The 20,975-nt window shown below is 39.7% G+C and overlaps 1 protein-coding gene across 2 annotated transcripts in view; it reads right to left on the minus strand.

Annotated features, from left to right (window-relative positions):
- The window catches only part of LOC126354848 (MICOS complex subunit Mic60), a 62,283-nt gene that overhangs the window by 36,489 nt on the left and 4,819 nt on the right, over positions 1-20,975 (minus strand). Inside the window, exons 3-7 of one of the 2 annotated variants that reach the window (XM_050004833.1) lie at positions 13,118-13,321; positions 12,931-13,037; positions 2,125-2,232; positions 1,743-1,892; positions 462-600 (exon numbers count right to left, since the gene is read on the minus strand). In XM_050004833.1, coding sequence (XP_049860790.1) covers positions 462-600; positions 1,743-1,892; positions 2,125-2,232; positions 12,931-13,037; positions 13,118-13,321 — 708 coding nt within the window. The remainder of the gene's footprint in view (positions 1-461; positions 601-1,742; positions 1,893-2,124; positions 2,233-12,930; positions 13,038-13,117; positions 13,322-20,975) is intronic. The other variant, XM_050004834.1, reaches the window with a different exon arrangement.

Genomic DNA, 20,975 nt, shown 5'->3' on the forward strand with positions numbered 1-20,975 from the left:
TGACTGTTGTTTTTATTGACATCACAGCAATTAATGCAGAACACTTTAGCCAGACAGAGAATTGAATAATCATGCTAATACAGCTATAGCAAGGTGCACTATGTGTGCCATTACTTCATTTGGAAAATACATAGTTTAATGTCAACATTCAACAAAAATTGACAGTGACTGATGACAAACTCTTACATGAATGAATATGGAAAAATAAGATGCTGAGGTTGTGTGCTGATATAATGGTGTGTTTGAATCAGAACATGGATATCCCACTGGCCACTACATATATTTGTAGCAAGCACCTCGTCAGCCTTCTCAGTCAAACCTATGCTACCTGATCATCATGAAATGCTAACATAGCTCAACCCAATTTCCCACTCAAAAGACTCATCAAATGACTGAGATATGGATTTTCCTAAATATTGTACATTTCACAAATTAAGCTATGACAATTTCTTGGTACTCACGTGGCTGTTTTGGCTCTTTCTTGTGATAATACCAATGCTGCTTCTCTCTTTTCTGCTTTCGACTTAAGTTGTGACCACACATTTGAGCCTATCCTCTCTATTGACTCTTCTACAATGTGTCCAATATCCTTGCCATGTTCTAAAAATAAGAAACAAAACATTTCCATTATTCGTGGGTATGCTCATTTCTTAAAAATAATTATGTCAAAAGTAATAATAACATAAGCCCCATTGGGTACAGATTTTCTTAGGAGGCTGTATAAACTACTATACAGTATTCAGGTGTGGTAAAGTAAGTGTGACTCTCCACATGTTGCTGGCCATGGAGTTTCTTGCACTCTGTGTGAGTGTGCATCAACTTAAAGCCCTATCGGATGAAGATGTGTGATGCCATATGCTATCACTGAACTTAATACAGAAAAACCTGTAACTTTTTATACAGTACATTAGAACATGTTTAAAATGTATGACATACAAATTTTCTATCCATTCAAATGTTCATTTTTCAAGTTATTCAGTATTAGGGAAGGCAGACACACTGGGAGAATTAAAATAAGTCAGTATCACACACACCAAAATGTAACTGGGTTCACAGGGAACTTAAAATGAGAATCTTTGGGAGATCATCAACAATATTCTACTGGAAATGCTGCAAAAACAATCCAAACACATTAAATAATATCACAGAAAAAAGTAGCGGGAACTATTTTTGGTGCCAGACTAAGAGTATCATATCATAAGCTGTTTGTCCACTCTTCATTGTTTTACGAATCCTGTATACACTGAATTTGATGTTTTATTGTTTCACTGTTAGCATATGTTGTGCAGCTGCAACTTAATAATCATTGTCTGGTGCAGATCCCAGCAACCAGAGGGTAGGGCAGTATTGCTGCAGCTTAAATGTGCCAGCAGATAAATGTGCAAGCCGCTCGGCTGTGGAATAAACGTTTCTGTAGGAAGAGAATCCATAAAATTAACAACAAAGGATGAGGAATACATAACACAGTGCTGTCTTATGTTAAACTAGTTATGAAGGAAGCATATTGCTGGGATAGAGTAGGTAGTGGTAAAGAGAAATTGTAGGAAAAGCTTTGCCACAGGGATAGTCGCATGGATAAGATGCATATAGCAAATAAAAGGCTGGAATCTTAGCACAATGATCACAATATCATGAAATTTGAGACTTTTGCCTTTACAGCTGCTTCCTGCATATTTCTTTTTCGAGATATATGTTCCCAACAGATGGCACGAATTACTATGTACACAAATGTTCCAGCTTACCTTTACAAGCACAAGCAGCTTCTCTATACGCACTAATCGCTAATTTCACAGAATCCATCACATTCTGCTCCAACTCAGAAACATTCTGAGGTTGGGATGGTGGTAACTTGTCACTAGTAGCTGCAGCAGTTGGTTTTGCTTGTTCGGGAGCTGTATAAACAGAAAACAATAATTAGTATATCGAAGTCTGCTTTAGGGATAATATATGAACATACCAAGGTTCAAATATTAATAAAAATACCAAGTAATTCATTCTAGAAGCATAGCACACACTATGGCAGATCTGCAGAACAACATGCAAAAGCGCTACAGCAGAATTATTTCAACATTCCACGTTAGTAGTGCAACAATAGTTGAGAAAATTTAGCAAAAGACATCTTACCTATTTCAGGTGGAGGAGGGGGACAGTCAGGAAGAAGTCTAACTTCAGCCTTTGCACTCTGAGGTTCAGTAGGAGCATTTGTAAAGGATGGCAGCACCTTTGCAGGAGCTAAATGGAATAGGTAAAAGAAAAGGGTGAGGTTGAAACACCAATAATGAATTTTATTAGACAATCATTATTTTAAAACAGGCCAGCCCCACACACAAGCATAAAGTGTTAAAATTCTAATGGGGTCCACATCACCATCACTACGTGAGTCACCTTACAATACATGGTGGAAAGTCCTCCTAGTACCCCTATCATTTCCCCACTTTCCAGTTCCACTTGCAGATGTCCTGCAGGAAGAACAACTGTTGATAAGCCTCAGCAAAAGCTAAATTTTTCAGATTTTATGCTCAAGATCATTTTGTGAGATGCTCATGGGAGAAAGGGATGTCACTTAACTCTTTTTTGTAACATACAATCTCAGAATTTTGACAGTAAATCTCTCTGTGATGCACAATGCTTCTCACACAGCATCTACCAATACAGTTGCATAAGCATACTCATGAAGGTCTCGCGCTTAAAAAATGACACGATAAAATACACTTCTCTTTCACACATCTTCTGCATCTCCTCTACTAATAATTCCTGGTACGGATCTCGGGCTAATGAATAATATCAAAGAAAAGGCTGAAAAATGGTTCAGCACGCAACTGCAAATAGCAATTTCAATGGTCTCTGCAAATAATCTCAGTCTGGCATCTGCCCTTTTTACAACTAGTTTTATGTGGCCATTCTGTTTTAAATCGGCTAGGATGCATAATCACAGATATTTACCTGTTGTGACTGCATCCAGTGATGATCGCCAACTTAGTTAAGATGATAATGGGTACTTATTTCTGTTTAATATGTGTAATCGGTTTGTTTCAACGTTCAACTCTAGGTTCCTACACCAGGAGTCAACAGTGAAACCCTTACATTAATTTGCTAACATTTTCTCATGTCGCAGCTCCTCCATATACCAGAGTATTGTCTGAAAACAGCCTAATGAAACGAGGGCCTTATGTAGCAGGTCATTTATTTATATAGTGAACAGAAACTGTCCTAACATCCTTTTGGAATAAAACTGAAACTGAACAGTTTTGTTTTATTTCAACTGTAACCCCCCCCCCCCCCCTCCCACATCTTCATACCATACCCCCACCCTTTATACACTGTTGTTAGTGTGACAGAGACAGTAAACATGTTAAAGCAGCAAAACAGAAAATGAAGGTAAGGCAACTGTTCAACAATAGCCGATTGATGTGTAGCACATAGAAACAAGATGAAGTAAAATAGTACTGCTTTCGAGCTCTTGCTCTTTCTTGCCACGCTAAGTCTCACAACAGAAAAAGACTATGGCTATTATAAATACTGTTTTCTGTTGTATGCTGAACATCAGTCAGCTCTAGGTGAGTAGTTGTCTTTCCTTTATTTTATGTAGTATTCTGTCGCGGAATTCCCATTGTTATTACAGCAATTAAATGCTCAACAACACAACATGCAAAACAGGACTGTAAGAAACACAAAGCAGGACAAAATGTTGAAACATAACAAGTTCTGTTATTTAACACACGTTGATTCAGTTCCCATTACCCACATTTTAATGCTCAAAGAGTAAGACACGACCAAAAGGAAAGTTTTTACCTTCAGGAGGCTAAATGTTTCCTACTGTCAACATACACACCAAACTACCCTAACTTTCAGAACTATTAATGCCTTCCCCTGTGAGGAGACAGGGATAAGTTGGGAAAGGTCAAGGTGGAGGGGCAGACCACTTAGGTCCCAGGGACAAGTGATGCCCACTGTTATGAGGACTGTGGGGTCCTGCTCATCCTGTGGTCAAAACGGCCTGCCACTACATAACAATTCTGCAAACTAGGATAGTTTGTGCTTTTGTGTGTGTTTCTCAGCAGTACTAAACATTTCTCCTCCAGAAGGGAAGTAATAAACAGTAACTCCGTCTTAATATTATAGAGTAAAATATAAATGATCGTTACAAAACAGCTTGTAAACCACATCTCGTAACGGGGAAAAAATTTAGCAGTATTTTCCACACGATCAACAGTTTTCATAATATTTATTTGTAAAAGATTAATTTCACTGGAATTAATTATCTGCAGTACTATGATTGAATAAAACATATATTTACGTATTAACAAAGGTTGATGAATGTAGAGAGAAATGATTTACTTGGAAAATATTTGTAAGCACAAATTCTACAGTGACTGATGTGAATTGAAAAACACACAACTTCAAAACAAACTTATCACTGGAAAAATTTAGCTGATTTAAAAAATATTACTTCTGTCACTGACAATGGACCCCAGCCAGTACTGCATAGTAATTATGCATCATTGAGAATGTGTGGAGCCTTCACCACAATCTAAGCCAGCTGCAAGCTGTTGCTGTGATTAGTTTCACAGTCAACGTGGTTGTAATGGAGATGTGGGAGGGGGGCTCGACACAGACTGAAGCAATGCGCTGACACTGAATTCCTAACAATGAAATTTACTGAAGAATGAAAGCCATTTGGAGTAATGGCAGTGTTAAAGTTATTAATATGCAGCTGTGGGCAAATGGACATAACGCTGGCAGATACAGATCAATGGAGCAGTGTGACAAAAAACGGACCTCCTCTGTATCAGCAACTGATGAGTTTCACGAGAGTCTCCAAATTGATTCAGGAAAATCAGTGTAGTATTCGTTGCGTAACTGATGTAGATTCTTATTTTCAGAATAGGACGCAACACACAATATTCGTTTACTCAACAATCAGAAGATTTGTGCTCAGTGGGTGCCAGAGATGCTCATGCCACAATCAGAAGATTTATGCTCAGTGGGTGCCAGAGAAGCTCATGCCCAAAATAACATCCCACAGACCATCAATTTTTCCAGCAAGTTTAGTTACAATGTCATATTCATTACACTCTGACTTCAGATGAGACTTAATTCACCACAATGAACCCAAAACAAAATATCAGTACACAGAATACTGTCACATAGATTAACAATGACAACAATCCATAACACAGTCTTAAATTGGAAAAAATTGCATTTGTGTTTCTGTATAACAATGACACCATCCAGATAAGTTTAGTGTAACCAAGCACAATTATTGCCTCAACTTACCATACAGAGATTGAGAAGGAAACTAAGGCCTCAGGAGAAATCAATGGGGGAGAGAGTGTTTTGTTGAAACAAGACAATGCAAGGCCATATACTGCATGAACTGTCATAGCAGAGCTTAGGATGCTGAAGCAAACAACTACACCCACCACATCTGCTATACAGTCCAGATTTTCTGCATACAATTTTGCATGTCTTCTAAAATAAAGAAAGCCATTCACATGCTTCAGCACTACAGCTCCAATGGAGATATGCAGATGATGGTGAGGACCTGATTGTGGAAACAAATGTGGTAGTGTTCTGTTATGGCATCACTAAACCTTTTTATCGTTGGCAAAAGCATAACCAATTATCTGGTGATTATGTAGAAGAAACAGAGTTTTGCCATTTAAGAGGAAATCTTAAGGTAATTTTGTGTTTCATTTACAGAAATATTCTATCCAACCACTTTGTTTTGTTTAATACACACATACATTTCGTCACAGTTGTGGCACCCCCTGTGTTTTTTTTTTCCTTTCCCTTTTATTGCTTTAACACTGCGTGTGGTCTGTGGCTGCCAACGAAAATAAGCCACAATTCTTCATTAACCCTCAAGTGGGCACGCTCACACATAATATGTGCCAGTCACAAAAAACCTTGTCCACGGAAGTTTTACAATTGCGAGTCCATACCTATTCCTTCATTACTGCTTCAACTAAAACAGCAATAAGAAGCAATGTCATTCGTAAAAGTGAGCAGCAACAACATAAAATTATCAGTGAACTAGTTGAGAAAAAATTTACATTCGGTGGGAGTAAATGATCCAGATTCCGAACTATCAGCACTCTCCCACAATGAGGCAGTTACGTATGAGATAATTAGTAATCAAACAAATGGCTGACAGGGATCTGATGCAACTGGGCTGTTTAATGCTTCGATGGGTCTTTACTGTAGGGGAACATCTGTATGCAGTGACAGAATGAAATAATGAAAAGTTTATTTTATTATCGTTTTATTAAACAGTGATTTAACTCATTTAATGCAAGTTTATTTTATCATTGTTTAATTAAACTAAGAACAAAGACAGCTATTCTTTACATGTGTACAAAATGTGCCATGCATTCACTCATGTTACGAAAAACAGCGTGTCTGCTCAAGGGTTAATACCCCATGTCATCATTGCCGCATTTGATTTGACCTGAGCTGTACTTTGTGTATGTCCACTAAATGTGTTTTAAGTTTTTTATACAGGGTTATTCAAATAGAGGGAACAGATTTCAAACATTTATTGCTTCCAAACTATAAAAGATTGAAACAATGTCAATGTTACTGGTAAGAGAAAAGTTCAAATTTGTACGAATTCAATGTGAGCACCATATGTTACACGACAAATATAAAATGGTGAATCATTTCCTGCTACATACAAACGTCTCAAAAATGAGATCGACAGGAAGTGCAAAATGGCTAGAGGACAAAGAATGTAGAGGCTTATCTCACTAGGGGTCAGATAGATACAGCCTACAGGAAAATTAAAGCACCTTCAGAGAAAAGAGAACCACTTGTATGAATATCAAAAGCTCAGATGGAAACCCAGTTCTAAGCAAAGAAGGGAAAGCAGAAAGGTGGAAGGAGTATATAGAGGGTCTATACAAGGCCGATGTACTTCGGACAATATTATGGAAACGGAAGAGGATGTAGATTAAGATGAAATGGGGTATATGATACTGTGTGAAGAGTTTGACAGAGCACTGAAAGACCTGAGTTCAAACAAGGCCCCCGGAGTAGACAACATTCCATTGGAACTACTGACGGCCTTGGGAGAGCCAGTCCTGACGAAAATCTACCATCTGGTGAGCAAGATGTATGAGACAGGCGAAATACCCTCAGACTTCAAGAAGAATATAATAATTCCAATCCCGAAGAAAGCAGGTGTTGACAAATGTGAAAATTTTCGAACTATCAGTTTAATAAGTCACGGCTGCAAAATACTAATGTGAATTCTTTACAGACGAATGGAAAAACTAGTAGAAACTTACCTTGGGGAAGATCAGCTTGGATTCCTTAGAAATATGGGAACACATGAGGCAATACTGACCCTACAACTTAAATTAGAAGCTAGATTAATGAATGGCAAACCTACGTTTCTAGCATTTGTAGATTCAGAGAAAGCTTTTGACAATGTTGATTGGAATACTCTCTTTCAAATTCTGAAGGTGGCAGGGGCAAAATACAGGGAGTGAAAGGCAATTTAAAATTTGTACAGAAAGCAGATGGCAGTTATAAGAATCGAGGGACACGAAAGGGAAGCAGTGGTTGGGAAGGGAGTGAGACAGGGTTGTAGCCTGTCCCCGATGTTACTCAATCTGTATATTGAGCAAGCAGTAAAGGAAACAGAAGAAAAATTCGGAGTAGGTATTAAAGTCAATGGAGAAGAAATAAAAACGTTGAGGTTCGCCGATGACATTGCAATTCTGTCAGAGACAGCAAAGGACTTGGAAGACCAGTTGAATGGAATGGACAGTGTCTTGAAAGGAGGATATAAGATGAACATCAACAAAAGCAAAACGAGGATAGTGGAATGTAGTCTAATAAGTTGGGTGATGCTGAGGGAATTAGATTAGGAAATGAGACACTTAAAGTAGTAAAGGAGCTTTGCTATTTGGGGAGCAAAATAACTGATGATGGTCGAAGTAGAGAGGATATAAAATGTAGACTGGCAATGGCAAGGAAAGTGCTTCTCAAGAAGAGAAATTTGTTAACATCAATTACAGATTTAAGTGTCAGGAAGTCATTTCTGAAAGTATTTGTATGGAGTGCAGCCATGTATGGATGTGAAACATGGACGATAAATAGTTTGGATAAGAAGAGAATAGAAGTTTTTGAAATGTGGTGCTACAGAAGAATGCTGAAGATTAGATGGGTAGATCACATAAGTAATGAAGTATGGAATAGGAGTGGGGAGAAGAGAAGTTCGTTGTACAACTTGACTAGAAGAAGGGATCGGTTGGTAGGACATGTGTTGAGGCATCAAGGTATCACCAATTTAGTATTGGAGGGCAGCATGGAGGGTAAAAATCGTAGAGGGAGACCAAGAGATGAATACACTAAGCAGATTCAGAAGGATGTAGGTTGCAGTAAGTACTGGGAGATGATGAAGCTTGCACAGGATAGAGTAGCATGGAGAGCTGCATCAAACCAGTCTCAGGACTGAAGACCACAGCAGCAACAGCAACAGCAACAGCAACAGCAGCAACAACAACAACAACAACAACAACAACAACAACAAAGCAGCTAGTCTCTCATCATAGAATTCACTGATTCAACAACGCAATGTCTTAGACCTTCCTACATAGAGGGAATAAAAATGCAGTGTTTCACTTAACCCCATGGATAAAAGTCACAAGGTGTGATGTCTTAAGCTCATTTTCTGCTTCTCCTCTTCCAATCCAAAGTCTTGGAACAGTGTATCATTCAGAGGTCACCTCAGAACTGTTAATAGCCCTGCTTCCAATAGGGATATCATCATCATCAGCAGGTATATTATTATGGTTTTGCATGTGAACTTTTACTGACTGTAGCAATTACTTAAAACTTTAAACTTTTATTTATAGTCATACTTCTTGGTCCTGCTGAGTAAATAGCAAGTAGCAACATTTTCTTTCAGTGAGTATGAAGAGAAATTTAGACTTGTAGACTAAAAATTATTGTCAGTATCATCTCCATCGTTTTATGGCTGACCGCAAAAACCATTTTCAGGAGCTTGTAAATGAAACGATAATTTACCCACAGTCCCACAATCCATGCGGAAGACCCAAATGCCAGATCTACACAATTCACTCACGCAGCACATCCTACTCTAGTCTGTCAGAATTATCCGATCCCACCTGTGGACGCAGCCACACCACAGTAGATCTGTCGCAATTTTGGCATAGCATTTTATATGGATGTAACTATCAACCAGCTGTCCACCACAACGAATTGCCATCATTAAACTGTGGCTGACAGCAAGATGACTACCCAGTGGCAAAACAAAGCTGAGGACAACATGCTGGAGTTCAATGGCTTTACAACCCATGCCACTGGATCCTTTCCCATCAGCAAGAGCTTTCTTGAATTACGTAAATGGGAGTTATCCTTGCGACACACCCTTCATTCACGTAATCCTCCTTGCCTTGATCTCCACTAACCCACTGCATCAGCACCCTCTAGCCAATTGTCTACTCTTCCTCTATCCTGCCACCTGCTCCCAAATCATGCCTTCATGCCGTTGTCATCATCGTCATGGTGCACTGCGTGAATTCACTGGCTTCGGGGTCTTCAGGTCACATTCCTATTCCTTGTACCTGCTGGATTTTCCTTCCATTTTGCTATCCTGCACACACTAGCAGCCTCCCTCTGAGCAACTATCTAGCCTTCCCCAGCCCCTCTTCCCATCTCTACACCATGCGCACGCGCGTCACAACACCGCATATGAGTCTACATAATCTACCTGCCGAACTACAGTCCTCGCAGTCCATGTTTTCAGCTAACACAACAAATCTTGGAAAGGAATAGGTTTTAAGACAGGGAATCCACAGCATCAATGTACTTTTATGCCAATATGTAGGTTATTAGCCTTTAAAGAAAATGAAACTTTTATTAATTAATTCAGTGGTCAGGCAAGAAGGAGGAGGAAGACATAGCCCACCACAAAAAAGGGTTGTACATAGCAGGCACAAGTACCTACAGTGTGGAAGATAGTGTTCCAGCAAGTGAATGGGCTTGTGAAGGCGCACACACCAGGCAAACCATAAGAGATGTGAAATGGGATATTGCAGCACAATTCCATGAAGAAGCACCATCAAAGAGAACAGTACTGTGATGGCAACAAACTCTTCAGAAATGGATATAATTTGGATGGAAAGAGGATAGGTCGACCATCAACACGAAAACAATCATGTGCAGCAGTGGCAGACTGTGAGACTTATCTCTCCTAAAATCTTTGTAGAAGAGATCTGCTGAATTCAGAATTACAAAACTGACTATGCTGACATGCACGAGGAAAGAACTTGAATTAAAATCTTTTAGGCAAACATTCTTAAATGAGTTGAGTGACGAGGACATGTAGCGAAGACATGAAGCTTGCTCAAGATTGTTCTACACGTTTGTGATGCTCCCACAGCAGGGTCAAGTTTTCTTCTCAAACAAATGTGAAATTTATTAATCTTTTCGGAAAATCATTACAAAGAGTTACAGAATAATCACCCACATTATGATCTGGTCTGCAATGTCCAGTAGGCACTTCATAAGGCCGTATCTCTTTGACATTGCAGTGAATCAACATTTTCACTTCCAAATGTTGCATGAATGGTTTATTTCAGAGCCCCCGAAACTGAACATTCTTGGTGACAGTTGACTTCAGCAAGACAGAGCTCTTGCCCACTACACTCTCTGTATTCAAGAAGTATTTGATGTAGCAAAACAATGATACCAGACAACTGATGAATTAAAGCAAGCTGTTAAGGAGGCATTCAAGGAAACCACGCTGTGGAAAATTTGACACAGGATCTAGTGCCACAAAATTTTGTGCCGTGATAATGGTGGTGCCCATTCTGAATTGCTAAACAAGCTGGAATGTAAATTATCAACATCTGTCACATGTCTGCTATGACATGTTCGAAATAAGGAAATATACACACACATCATGACCAAAAAATTGGAAAAGTGGGGGGTAGGGGTGGGGAACGGGGGGGGGGGGGGGGGAGGGGAGGGGGGGAGACAGGACTTTCGGATCTGACGGTAATCGCTAAAGGCAATGGCACCACAAACCTGTCATTTTAGGAACCATATCCCACCCCACAGACTTAAATTCTGACTTATAAATTAGATAATCCTCATCTTCAGCATTTACAAGTTGCAAACTTCACTAAATACAACATTCTGACAATCACTTTATCCAGTAATTGTGTGTTCAAAGTGGTTTTATACTATGGGATTGATGTGTCCACAGCAATTTATCTCTTTGCTTGTTACCTACAAACTAGTTCTGGAGATAATTTCACCATTGTCATTGGATTTCTGTTCATATGAAAAAACACCAAATAGCCACTATGGGACATCTAAATGCAATTTAAATATTGTGATTGTGATCAGTTAAATGTTGATGTGGTTTTTTCTTTCTGTACCTTACACGTCACAACTTGTTAGCATGCTATATTTCCTCATATACCACGTCATCAATGAGACAAGCACCTAATAATCCACTTTCCACAATTTCTAAATCTCTGAAATTTTTCCCATTCAAGGCTGACTGCTTTCTTTATTTCAAACAACGTAAAATTTATTTGTGTTATGAAAAGGATAGTTGCTACTCACCATATAGCAGAGACGCTGAGTGACAGATAGGCACAACAACAAGACTGTCAGAATGTGAACTTTCAGCTACCAAGACCATCATCAAAAATAGACAACACATACACACAACTCACACACATGACCATAGTCAGTGTGTGTGTTTGTGTATGTTGTCTATTTTCGACGAATGTCTTGTTGGCTGAAAGCTTATTTTGTGACAATCTTTTTGTTGTGCCTGTCAGCAACTCTGCATCTCCACTATATGGTGAGCAGCAACTATCATTTTCATAATACTGTTACATTCCATCCTGGATATCCCTCGGTTTGAGTTTGCTTTCTTTATTTCATAGGTGTTCATCAAAATGCACATCCGACTTGTCAGTGTACCTACATTAGCAAAATATTATCTGTAAGTAACGAAACTTTTGTCATAAAGTTCTACATCCAAGAAGATTTTTGCACTATGTACAAATGTTATAAGAGTTTACTGTGGTGAGATGATGATGATGACTGATTATTCTTTCCCCAAGAAATAAGTCAATATGCATAATGTAAAAATCCTAGGACTCCAATGAATATCTAAGTGATTTTTGGTCGTTTTGGGAATTATAGTTTTTTGGATTAGAGTTCAGCAATTGTACCTTTGCCTCAAACAGTGGGGCTATATAATATGTGGAGCAGAGTTATGTAAACCACTGCAGGAGGAGTTGTTATGTTTGACTACCATGAAATAAAGACATGCATGAAATTTTCAGAGTAAATAACCATTTGTTTCCAAAAATATACAGTTAAAGGCCCATAAACAGATTTTTGTAGAATATCCAATGCCTTACAGACAATAAGCTCCAGGAAAAAGCAATGAGCCAAGAATCCTACTCCAGCATCAGCTCCGCCAAAATTGCATCAGTAACAAAAGACAACACATTAAAAAGAAGAGTGCTACAATTCATCATAAGATATAGTAGCCACTCAGTGTTGTTTTACAACAGAGAAAGCTGTTATCCTCAAACCTGTGGGAAAAAAAACCTACTCCAATGATTTAATTGCTTCAGGGGCTCTGAACAGTATGTGATACCAAGATGACAAGCATGTGTTCCATCAAAATACCTACAAAAACATTTGACAGCCTCAGCAACATTTACTGCACTAGGAAAGGCTTCACGTGCATATAAATTTGTTCATGTTTGCCATTTGCACACCAATGGCAACTAGCCTATTATGTCAAATATGATGGCAGAAAATGGATGCAAAGGCAACAAAAATGATTAGATGTACCAAAAATTTGTCTATGTGAAATCTATTAACAGCACACACAATGTGCAATTTAATGGTTTAAGGTATTACTTTTATGAGCTTTCTTCTCATTCGTCTCTTCAAGTACAGGTTTCGGTTCTGGTCTAGATTTTGTAGCTGGAGATTTATCTTCTTTGCGAGAAATCAGTCCCAAAACTCTAAAAGAAAGAGACAATGTATCATCATTGCTGCCTTATATCTCAATAAATAAGTACAATTATGAAAGAGTGCTACTTACTGGTTCTTCAACTCACTGACATAGTTGTTCAGAGAAGTATACAAGGCATTATTATCTCTTAATACTACATTAAGAGCATCACTGGCATAGGGAACATTAGCCTCTAACCACCTTCGAAATTCTGGGTCATAATTGGCATATGCAACTGTTCCTCCCGAGGCCAATGTTATTGTACCTAGAAAATAGAAGAACTTCCCAGCTCTCCTGGAAAAAATAAATACAGATACAAGACGAATGCATGCAGACATGGTTAAAACACACAGTTATCTGCTCATATACAAGTAGGGGCAGAATCAGAAACAATAGGGATAACAACTTACATAAATACATGGGCTTTAAGGAGACAAAGAAAAACTTGTCAGAGAATAAAATTGGATTTAGGAGATGAAGGGAAACAAGACATGCCATTGGATGTAGATGGAGAGGAGGAGGAGGACTATTATTATTATTATTATTATTATTATTATTATTATTTTGGGTTAGGGGTGCTCAACATCATGGTCATCAGCACTCTGACAAAAAGCCAGCACGCCAATTTCATGGATGGGGACAAAGGCTATCCTCACATGCAGAGTAATTTATAATGCTTTAAAGTCTGCCAACCTTTCCCACCATTTTAGGGATGAGGCCTGACAATTCACAAATGTCAACACTCTTGTAACATTGAAATCAATATCGGCTAGGATGGTGAGCAGATCTCCATCGAACTTAGGGCTGTCCTGATATCAGTTCTGTAAGTCACATGTTGCCAAAATACGCTGAACTTAAAGTGGGACAACACAAACCTCACAGAGCAGTGGGTCCTCCCACTGGAGGAGGAAGCCATGTGTTACAGGGCTATGTGCGATATACAGCCTGGTAAGCGGTGAGGCTTACCTGTGTGATTGATTTGAGTAACCACAGTTTGTTTTCTGTCACCTTCAACCATTCAGTCTCCCACTGACACATGATGAGTGTCTGAAAATGAGAAGACAGCATGCAACGGGATGGGACATTGATGGACAACACCATCCCGACATGCTTCATTGGCTGCTTTCTCGACCATGTCGTTTCTCTGTACCCTGATGTGGCCAGGTACCCAGCAAAAGATCACCACCTTGCCATGGTGTTGGAGCACTGTAAGGAGTCCTGGATGAGCTGAATCAACTGGTCTACTGGATACATTTGGTGAAGAGCTTTTAGTGCATTAAGCAAGTTCAAACAGACAAAAAACCTTGTACAGCGAAGTTTGTGAATCCTCTGCAGTGCCATCATCATTCCATGTAACTTCCCATCATAATTTGAAAACCATGTCAGGAAAAACAGCAAAACAAACTAAGACATTCTCTTGCTGGGAGCCACCTATATAAAGAACAATGAAACTGGTACGTACTTAAAATGGAGGAAAACAAAGTTGTAAAAACGTAATCTGGAGTACAAGTTTTCTTACACTTCATCAAACTTAAAATCACTTTGGGCCCCTGAAGACACCAAGGCAGCAATGTGTTCCATCCCTGGCTGTGTATTCGGAGGTCTGATAGATCCAGAGTTTTGAGACAGTCAGCCGCATGTATCTCGAATGGCTTGGTCGCATGAAAACGATTCCTGAACAGCCGTTCAGAGTTGGGTTGGACCACTGCACTAAATGCCAATGACTGAAATGATGCTGAGATTTTCTGTGTCTGTCAAGCCAAAAGAATATGCCACTGAATCTGGAGTGTTATCTCAACAGCTTCTACACATAGACTCTGGCTTGTCTGAAAAGCTCCAGTCAATATCAGAATGCCCTCATGGTGGACAGTGTTTAACATCTTGAGATAGGAAACACGGGCTGACATAATCTAAATGTGATTGAACAAATGCACTGCAAAACTGCAGGACACAGGATCGGTCAGCTCCCCATGATTTTCTGCTAAGGCATTTAAAAATATTTATTGTCTGTGAATTCCTTTGTTCAAAGGTCTTTCAGGTGTTGGAGCCAGTTTAATTTCAAGTCAAATAATAAACCCAAAAAGTGATCAGTTTCCTGAAGATGTAAAATATTGTCCCCCATTGTGAGCACTGCTTGGTTAAAAATTCGATTAAAACTGACACCTGTAGTTTTCCTTGGTCAGAACCAAAAACTAGTTGTCTTGGTCCAGATTCCCAGCCTCCTGATGGTCAGATGGAGCTGCTTCATCATCATTGTAAGACCAGAGAAAGAGTAGAAGACTTCAAAGTCATCCAGAATGAGATTTTCACTCTGCAGCGGAGTGTGCGCTGATATGAAACTTCCTGACAGATTAAAACTGTGTGCCCGACCGAGACCCGAACTCGGGACCTTTGCCTTTCGCGGGCAAGTGCTCTACCAACTGAGCTACCGAAGCACGACTCACGCCTGGTACTCACAGCTTTACTTCTGCCAGTATCCGTCTCCTACCTTCCAAACTTTACAGAAGCTCTTCTGCGAAACATGCAGAACTAGCACTCCTGAAAGAAAGGATACTGTGGAGACATGGCTTAGCCACAGCCTGGGGGATGTTTCCAGAATGAGATTTTCACTCTGCAGCGGAGTGTGCGCTGATATGAAACTTCCTGACAGATTAAAACTGTGTGCCCGACCGAGACTCGAACTCGGGACCTTTGCCTTTCGCGGGCGAGCACTTGCAGAGGAAATGCCACTGATAGCAATGGCAAACTGTGTGACGTTGAGTACACTGCCTTCGGGGACCCATTCTCTTTGAGACAGCAGTCGGACAAGGCATCACCAGGGTTTTATCAACAGTGCCGGTCCTTTAAGAAGGATTGGATAAGAAGTGGCAGACATCAACGTAGTACCCGTTCATGAATTTGCTGTTTTAACAGCAAGTAGAGTCATATGCTTTTTTGAGGTCAAAAAACACACAAACCAAAATGGTTTCGGTGTAAGAAAGACTCCTGTATCGCCATCTCCAGTACAGTTAAGTTGTCAAGGATGGAACAGTAGCACCTGAAACCATACTTGGAGTGGCTGAAGTGATTTCAGGATCCAAGCAGCCAGACGAGGCGGTCATTGACCATGAATTCGAGATTCTAATCCATACAACTGGTACAGGCTATACTCTGGTGAATGTTACTACCGTCCTTGCCTGGTTTACAGAATGGAATTAGCCTCCTTCCAAGTCGTAGGGTACTGTCCATCAAACCAGATCTGACTGAAACAAAAGAGGAGCTGTCATTTTGCTTCAGGGCACAGATGACTAAGCATGGCATATTGAATCTCAGTAGGTCCTGGAGTAGTGACTCTGGCCACAGACAGAGCTGATTCCAGTTCCCACATGGAGTATGAAAGGTTGCAGACTTTATAATGGGACATCCTTTTCTAACATTACCTTTTTTTTTGTAGAAATAACCGATACCATTTATACTATCGAGTCTTGTATAGTGAACATTCTTGGCTGTTTCACTGAAAGAATTTCATTTGATTTTGTATATGATGTATTATATTTCAGACTAAAATGTATAAAAAGAAATTAATTTGTTGCAATCAATATGTACTACCAGTTAAAGTTATGCTTGTTTTAGACATATTTGAAATTAGAAATTCTGGCATACTTAAAATTCATATTATTAATTGCACGATCTAATGCTAATTATTAAACTTATTTCTGGAATCATTTATAAGATAATGATATAATGTGGTAAAGAGTCTACTTTTGTCAAGTAAGTTTGAAAACTCTCTGGAATATTGTTAGCACTGTAGAATGTAAGTAGTAGTGGGCATCCCTTTGATGGAAATGCACGCGTCTTTTAATTTTGTCTACAACTATGTAATTGATGGCTTTTTAAAAATGGAGATCGTGAAGTCAGTGTGATATAGAAGAATGGGGTAAAGTAAAAGAAAATCATAGCAACAGATAGTACTTCATCAGTTACTTTGTCATCTGGAACCCAGTAAGTCAAAATTTCAGCTGCAAGAATGTAGCCCTAGACGCAAGAAGTGAAGCCAACAGCAAGAAAAGAAAATGAAGATAAGTAAAAAGTTTTTCTTATGTATATCTTACCCCTCTCAAAGCTTTTGAAAAAAATGAAGAGACTAAGAGAAATATAATGATGATGTGTGGGAGGATAAGATTACAACTTCCTCATTATTCAAGCAGAAATGGAGCTTCCCCATCTCTGCAGACCTACAAAACACTTTAAACACGGGAGCTTGTCCAGATGACGCAGTGACTGTAAAAAAGTGTTCACCTGAACCATATCTTTAGGTGTGTCCACCAAGACCCCATGTCTCGACAAGGCTGTAAAGGAATGTGTACTGCCCTTGCCTGAAATCCCCCTAATTGATTCCCAAACTTGTGAATCAAGTCTTGAATTCCTTTGAGGAAGTTGCCATTCCACAAAGGTACAGATCGTTATCTGATGTGGTTGCTGGACTGGGGGATGGTCTCAGCAGCAGCCCACAGGATCTCACAAATGGTATGGGCCACTGTCTCCTGAGACACAATCCTTTTGTTCAAAAATAGCCTGTTGACTGCATTTCAGAGCAACCAATTTGCCCTTCGAATCATCCATCTTTGTCGTCTTCTGTCTACCACCGTCTGAGTCAGCAGATGGATCCACACTGGGAAGTGTCAATAGAATGTAAATCTGTTGACACTTTCCACTGAACCAAGTCTGTAATGGCTGGGAAGCAAAAACAAATGTCAATGGCTGAAAAAGACCTTACAGCTGGGTAAAAGTCTCTCATCTGAACCCAGCTCAAAAGGCAGATATTCTCAGAATGGATATGTTGCTCGATAATTCGACTCCTGGAACAAGTGGTAGCCAAGCCCCACAGCTGATTGTGTGCACTGAAGCCCCCACAAGGAGGAATATGCATGGGAGTGCTCGGAAGAGTTCTGTCAGTGTCTGCATCCAAAGGTTCATGAGGTGGAAGACATACAGAACACACTGTGATGCTAACTGGTACTAGGATTTTCACGGCAACTGCTTGTATGGTAGATTGAAGGATAATGACAGTCAAAAGAGACATTTACATATTGGAAGGATATGGGACTAATAATGGAATTATACTTAAAGGAAAGCAGTGACAAGAGTGCACTAGGGAAACAACAGATCAAATAGCTACTGAGAGAAATGTGAGATTCAATAGTTGCATGTCTCTGCACTATTTAACATAAGAGATTTATGGATGAAAGCTTGGATAATAAGAATAAACGATGAGGTACAAGTAATTAAATATGCAGATGGTCAGGAAGCAGTAAGAACTTGAGGGCATGTAAACAATGTAGTTCAAATTACATACACAACACAGAACGCAGTTTGCAGCACTCACATCGCCTCACTCTAATCTTAAAGTCAAAGTGATGTCAATGTATGGAAAGTCGAAAAAGGTACCAGAATGTAGTAGACTAGGCCTTCTTTCACATAGGTGTCATACAGACCTAAGACACTGCAGCCAAGAGGAGGAGACAAGTTAAACCCTTTATTTTATTATACATCTAAGATCTTCCATAAACAAACTAACTGAAAAACAATATAACAAATGAAGGTACAGTACTAATACTAACAAAGAGATAGAGGGGCTGGCCAGTACTTACCTCAGCTCAGTACAGCCGATAGATACACAAAAAACAACCTAGCTTTCGGAATAAATGTTCCTTCATCAGGGAGGAGAGAGGGGAAAGAAAGGGAAGAAGGGAAAGTGGATTTAGTTACTCACAACCCAGGTTATGAAGCAACAGGGAAAGGAAAACTGGGAGGGTAGCAAGGATACCTCCTCCCTGATGAAGGAACATTTATTCCGAAAGCTAGGAATGTAAATTTTTGGTTGTTTTTTGTGTATCTATCGGCTGTACTGAGCTGAGGTAAGTACTGGCCAGCCACTCTCTCTATTTGTTAGTATTTGTTTCACATCTTTATATGAGATTTTCCATTAATTATTTAAAGGTACAGTACAGTAATACGAGATAGTGAAAGTGATAATATAATATAGCAAGACACATACAGTTTTCTATTAAATGGACCACAGCCTAAAGGATTATGCACTTTTTATGGCCTTATCACTTGCTACATAAAGATCTTCTGTGGTGCAAGTATTGGGCAGGTTTGTGCAGACCAGGATGTGATATGTGCCCTGTAGGTCGCCACACTCAGATAATTCCTCCTCAGACATCTAGCCCCCCTTCCTGAGGTTCACCTTGTACTTGACACTTGTCCTCAGTTGGTTAAGAGCCTTCCATATCACATATGGCAGATGAAAGGCCCATGGCAGGATTCTCTTTGATGTTCTTCCTATCCCTTTAAGTTAGTGAATCTTGCCACAGCTCTGTTCTATGGGTTCCAGGTGCCGATGGAATTGCTGATGTGTGCATGAAGCTCCTTCTTGACCTTAGTCTTGGTCTTTGTGCTTCATGTCTGAACAGGGGATGCCTGGGGTCACACTCCTCCTCCTTTTTCTCAATTTCTGGGGCTGTTCGTTTGCAGATGTCAGGTGGTGCTACACCCATAACTTGATAGATTTTGATGACAGGAGTTGGTCATAAACAGCCAGTCACGATGTGTCAAGTCTCATTCAATGCTGTGTCCATCTGTTTAGCACGTTGGAATTTCGCCAGACTGGTGCTGCATATTCTGCTGCAGACAAGCATAGTGCCAGGGAGAATGTATGGAGCATGATAGGCTGTGATTCCCAGGTGGTGCTGTTAAGTTTACGTATGATGATGTTCTGAGCAGATACTTTCAGCCTTGTTTCTTGACAATGGTCTTTAAATGCGAGACTACAGTCCTTTACTCCCAGGTATTTTGTACCATCTTAGTGGCATGTTGTTGCCCTCTCCAAATAATACTTAACTTCCTCCTGGCTTCCCAGTATCTCAAATGAAAGGCACAGACTTTCATCTTTCTGGGATTTGGCCTCAGGTGGTTATCATTGTAATACATGCCGAAATCCTAAAGGGCTGCTGTCAGCTTCCTCTCCTCTTCCTCAAAGATTTTGCCTTGAGCTGCAGTTCCTGTGTCATCTGTATAAATAAATTCTCTTGTTCTAGGATTGATTAATGGTCTTTAGCACAGGTGCTGTACAGCAAGGGTGCCAGTACGCTACCTTGAGGGAGATCATTCTTCAATGTCCTCTGTTGCCTCTTCCTATTATGCAGACTGACAAAAAACCTGTTTTGCTGTGAACACTGGATGACCTGTGTTAAGCGGTAGTCTTTCGTAACTGACTATACCCTTCTAATCAGTTTCTTGCTGCTGACAGATCTATGAATGCCATTCTGTGGCCTGTCCTCATTCGTATCCATATTCTATATATTGAGTCAGATTAACGATTTGACCACATCTTTCTGGGCAGAAACCCAACTGCTAATTTATAAAGTTTTTATCGACATGTTGTGTGATGTGATTGAGGATCAGACCTTCCAGGACTTTGTACAGTTGGCAAAGAAGAGAAAGTGGTCAGAAGCTTTTATGATCAGTTTGATCCTTTCCACGCTTTGCACCAGATCTAAGGGATCTGTAATTTTGAAACGCAGGTGTCCATTAAATTTAGATTCATTGCTTTGTTACTAGCTCAAACATTTTAATTTGCTCTGGTATTGGATTATGTAGGTCTGCAGCTTTATTGTGCTTCCAGTTCTTCCACAGTTCAGAGATTATCAAAGTGGTCTTCCTCATCAATATTTCTTTGAAGCTTCCTCTCCACAGTTGTTACAATTTTCCCATTAAACTGTAGTTGATGTGCAATTTGATCAGGTGTTACATTAAACAGGCTTAGTGAAGAACTTCAGGAGTACTATGAGACCTGGCTTTGAGAAAAGCCTTTGTAATTGAAATTTATCTTTATCTTGGTGCTGTTGGTGGAAGGATCTGCAGCTAGAATTACTCCTAATGTTGCCCAGAGTACGTCTGATTATTT

The sequence above is a fragment of the Schistocerca gregaria genome, chromosome 3, assembly GCF_023897955.1.
Source record: "Schistocerca gregaria isolate iqSchGreg1 chromosome 3, iqSchGreg1.2, whole genome shotgun sequence".
NCBI lineage: Eukaryota > Metazoa > Arthropoda > Insecta > Orthoptera > Acrididae > Schistocerca > Schistocerca gregaria.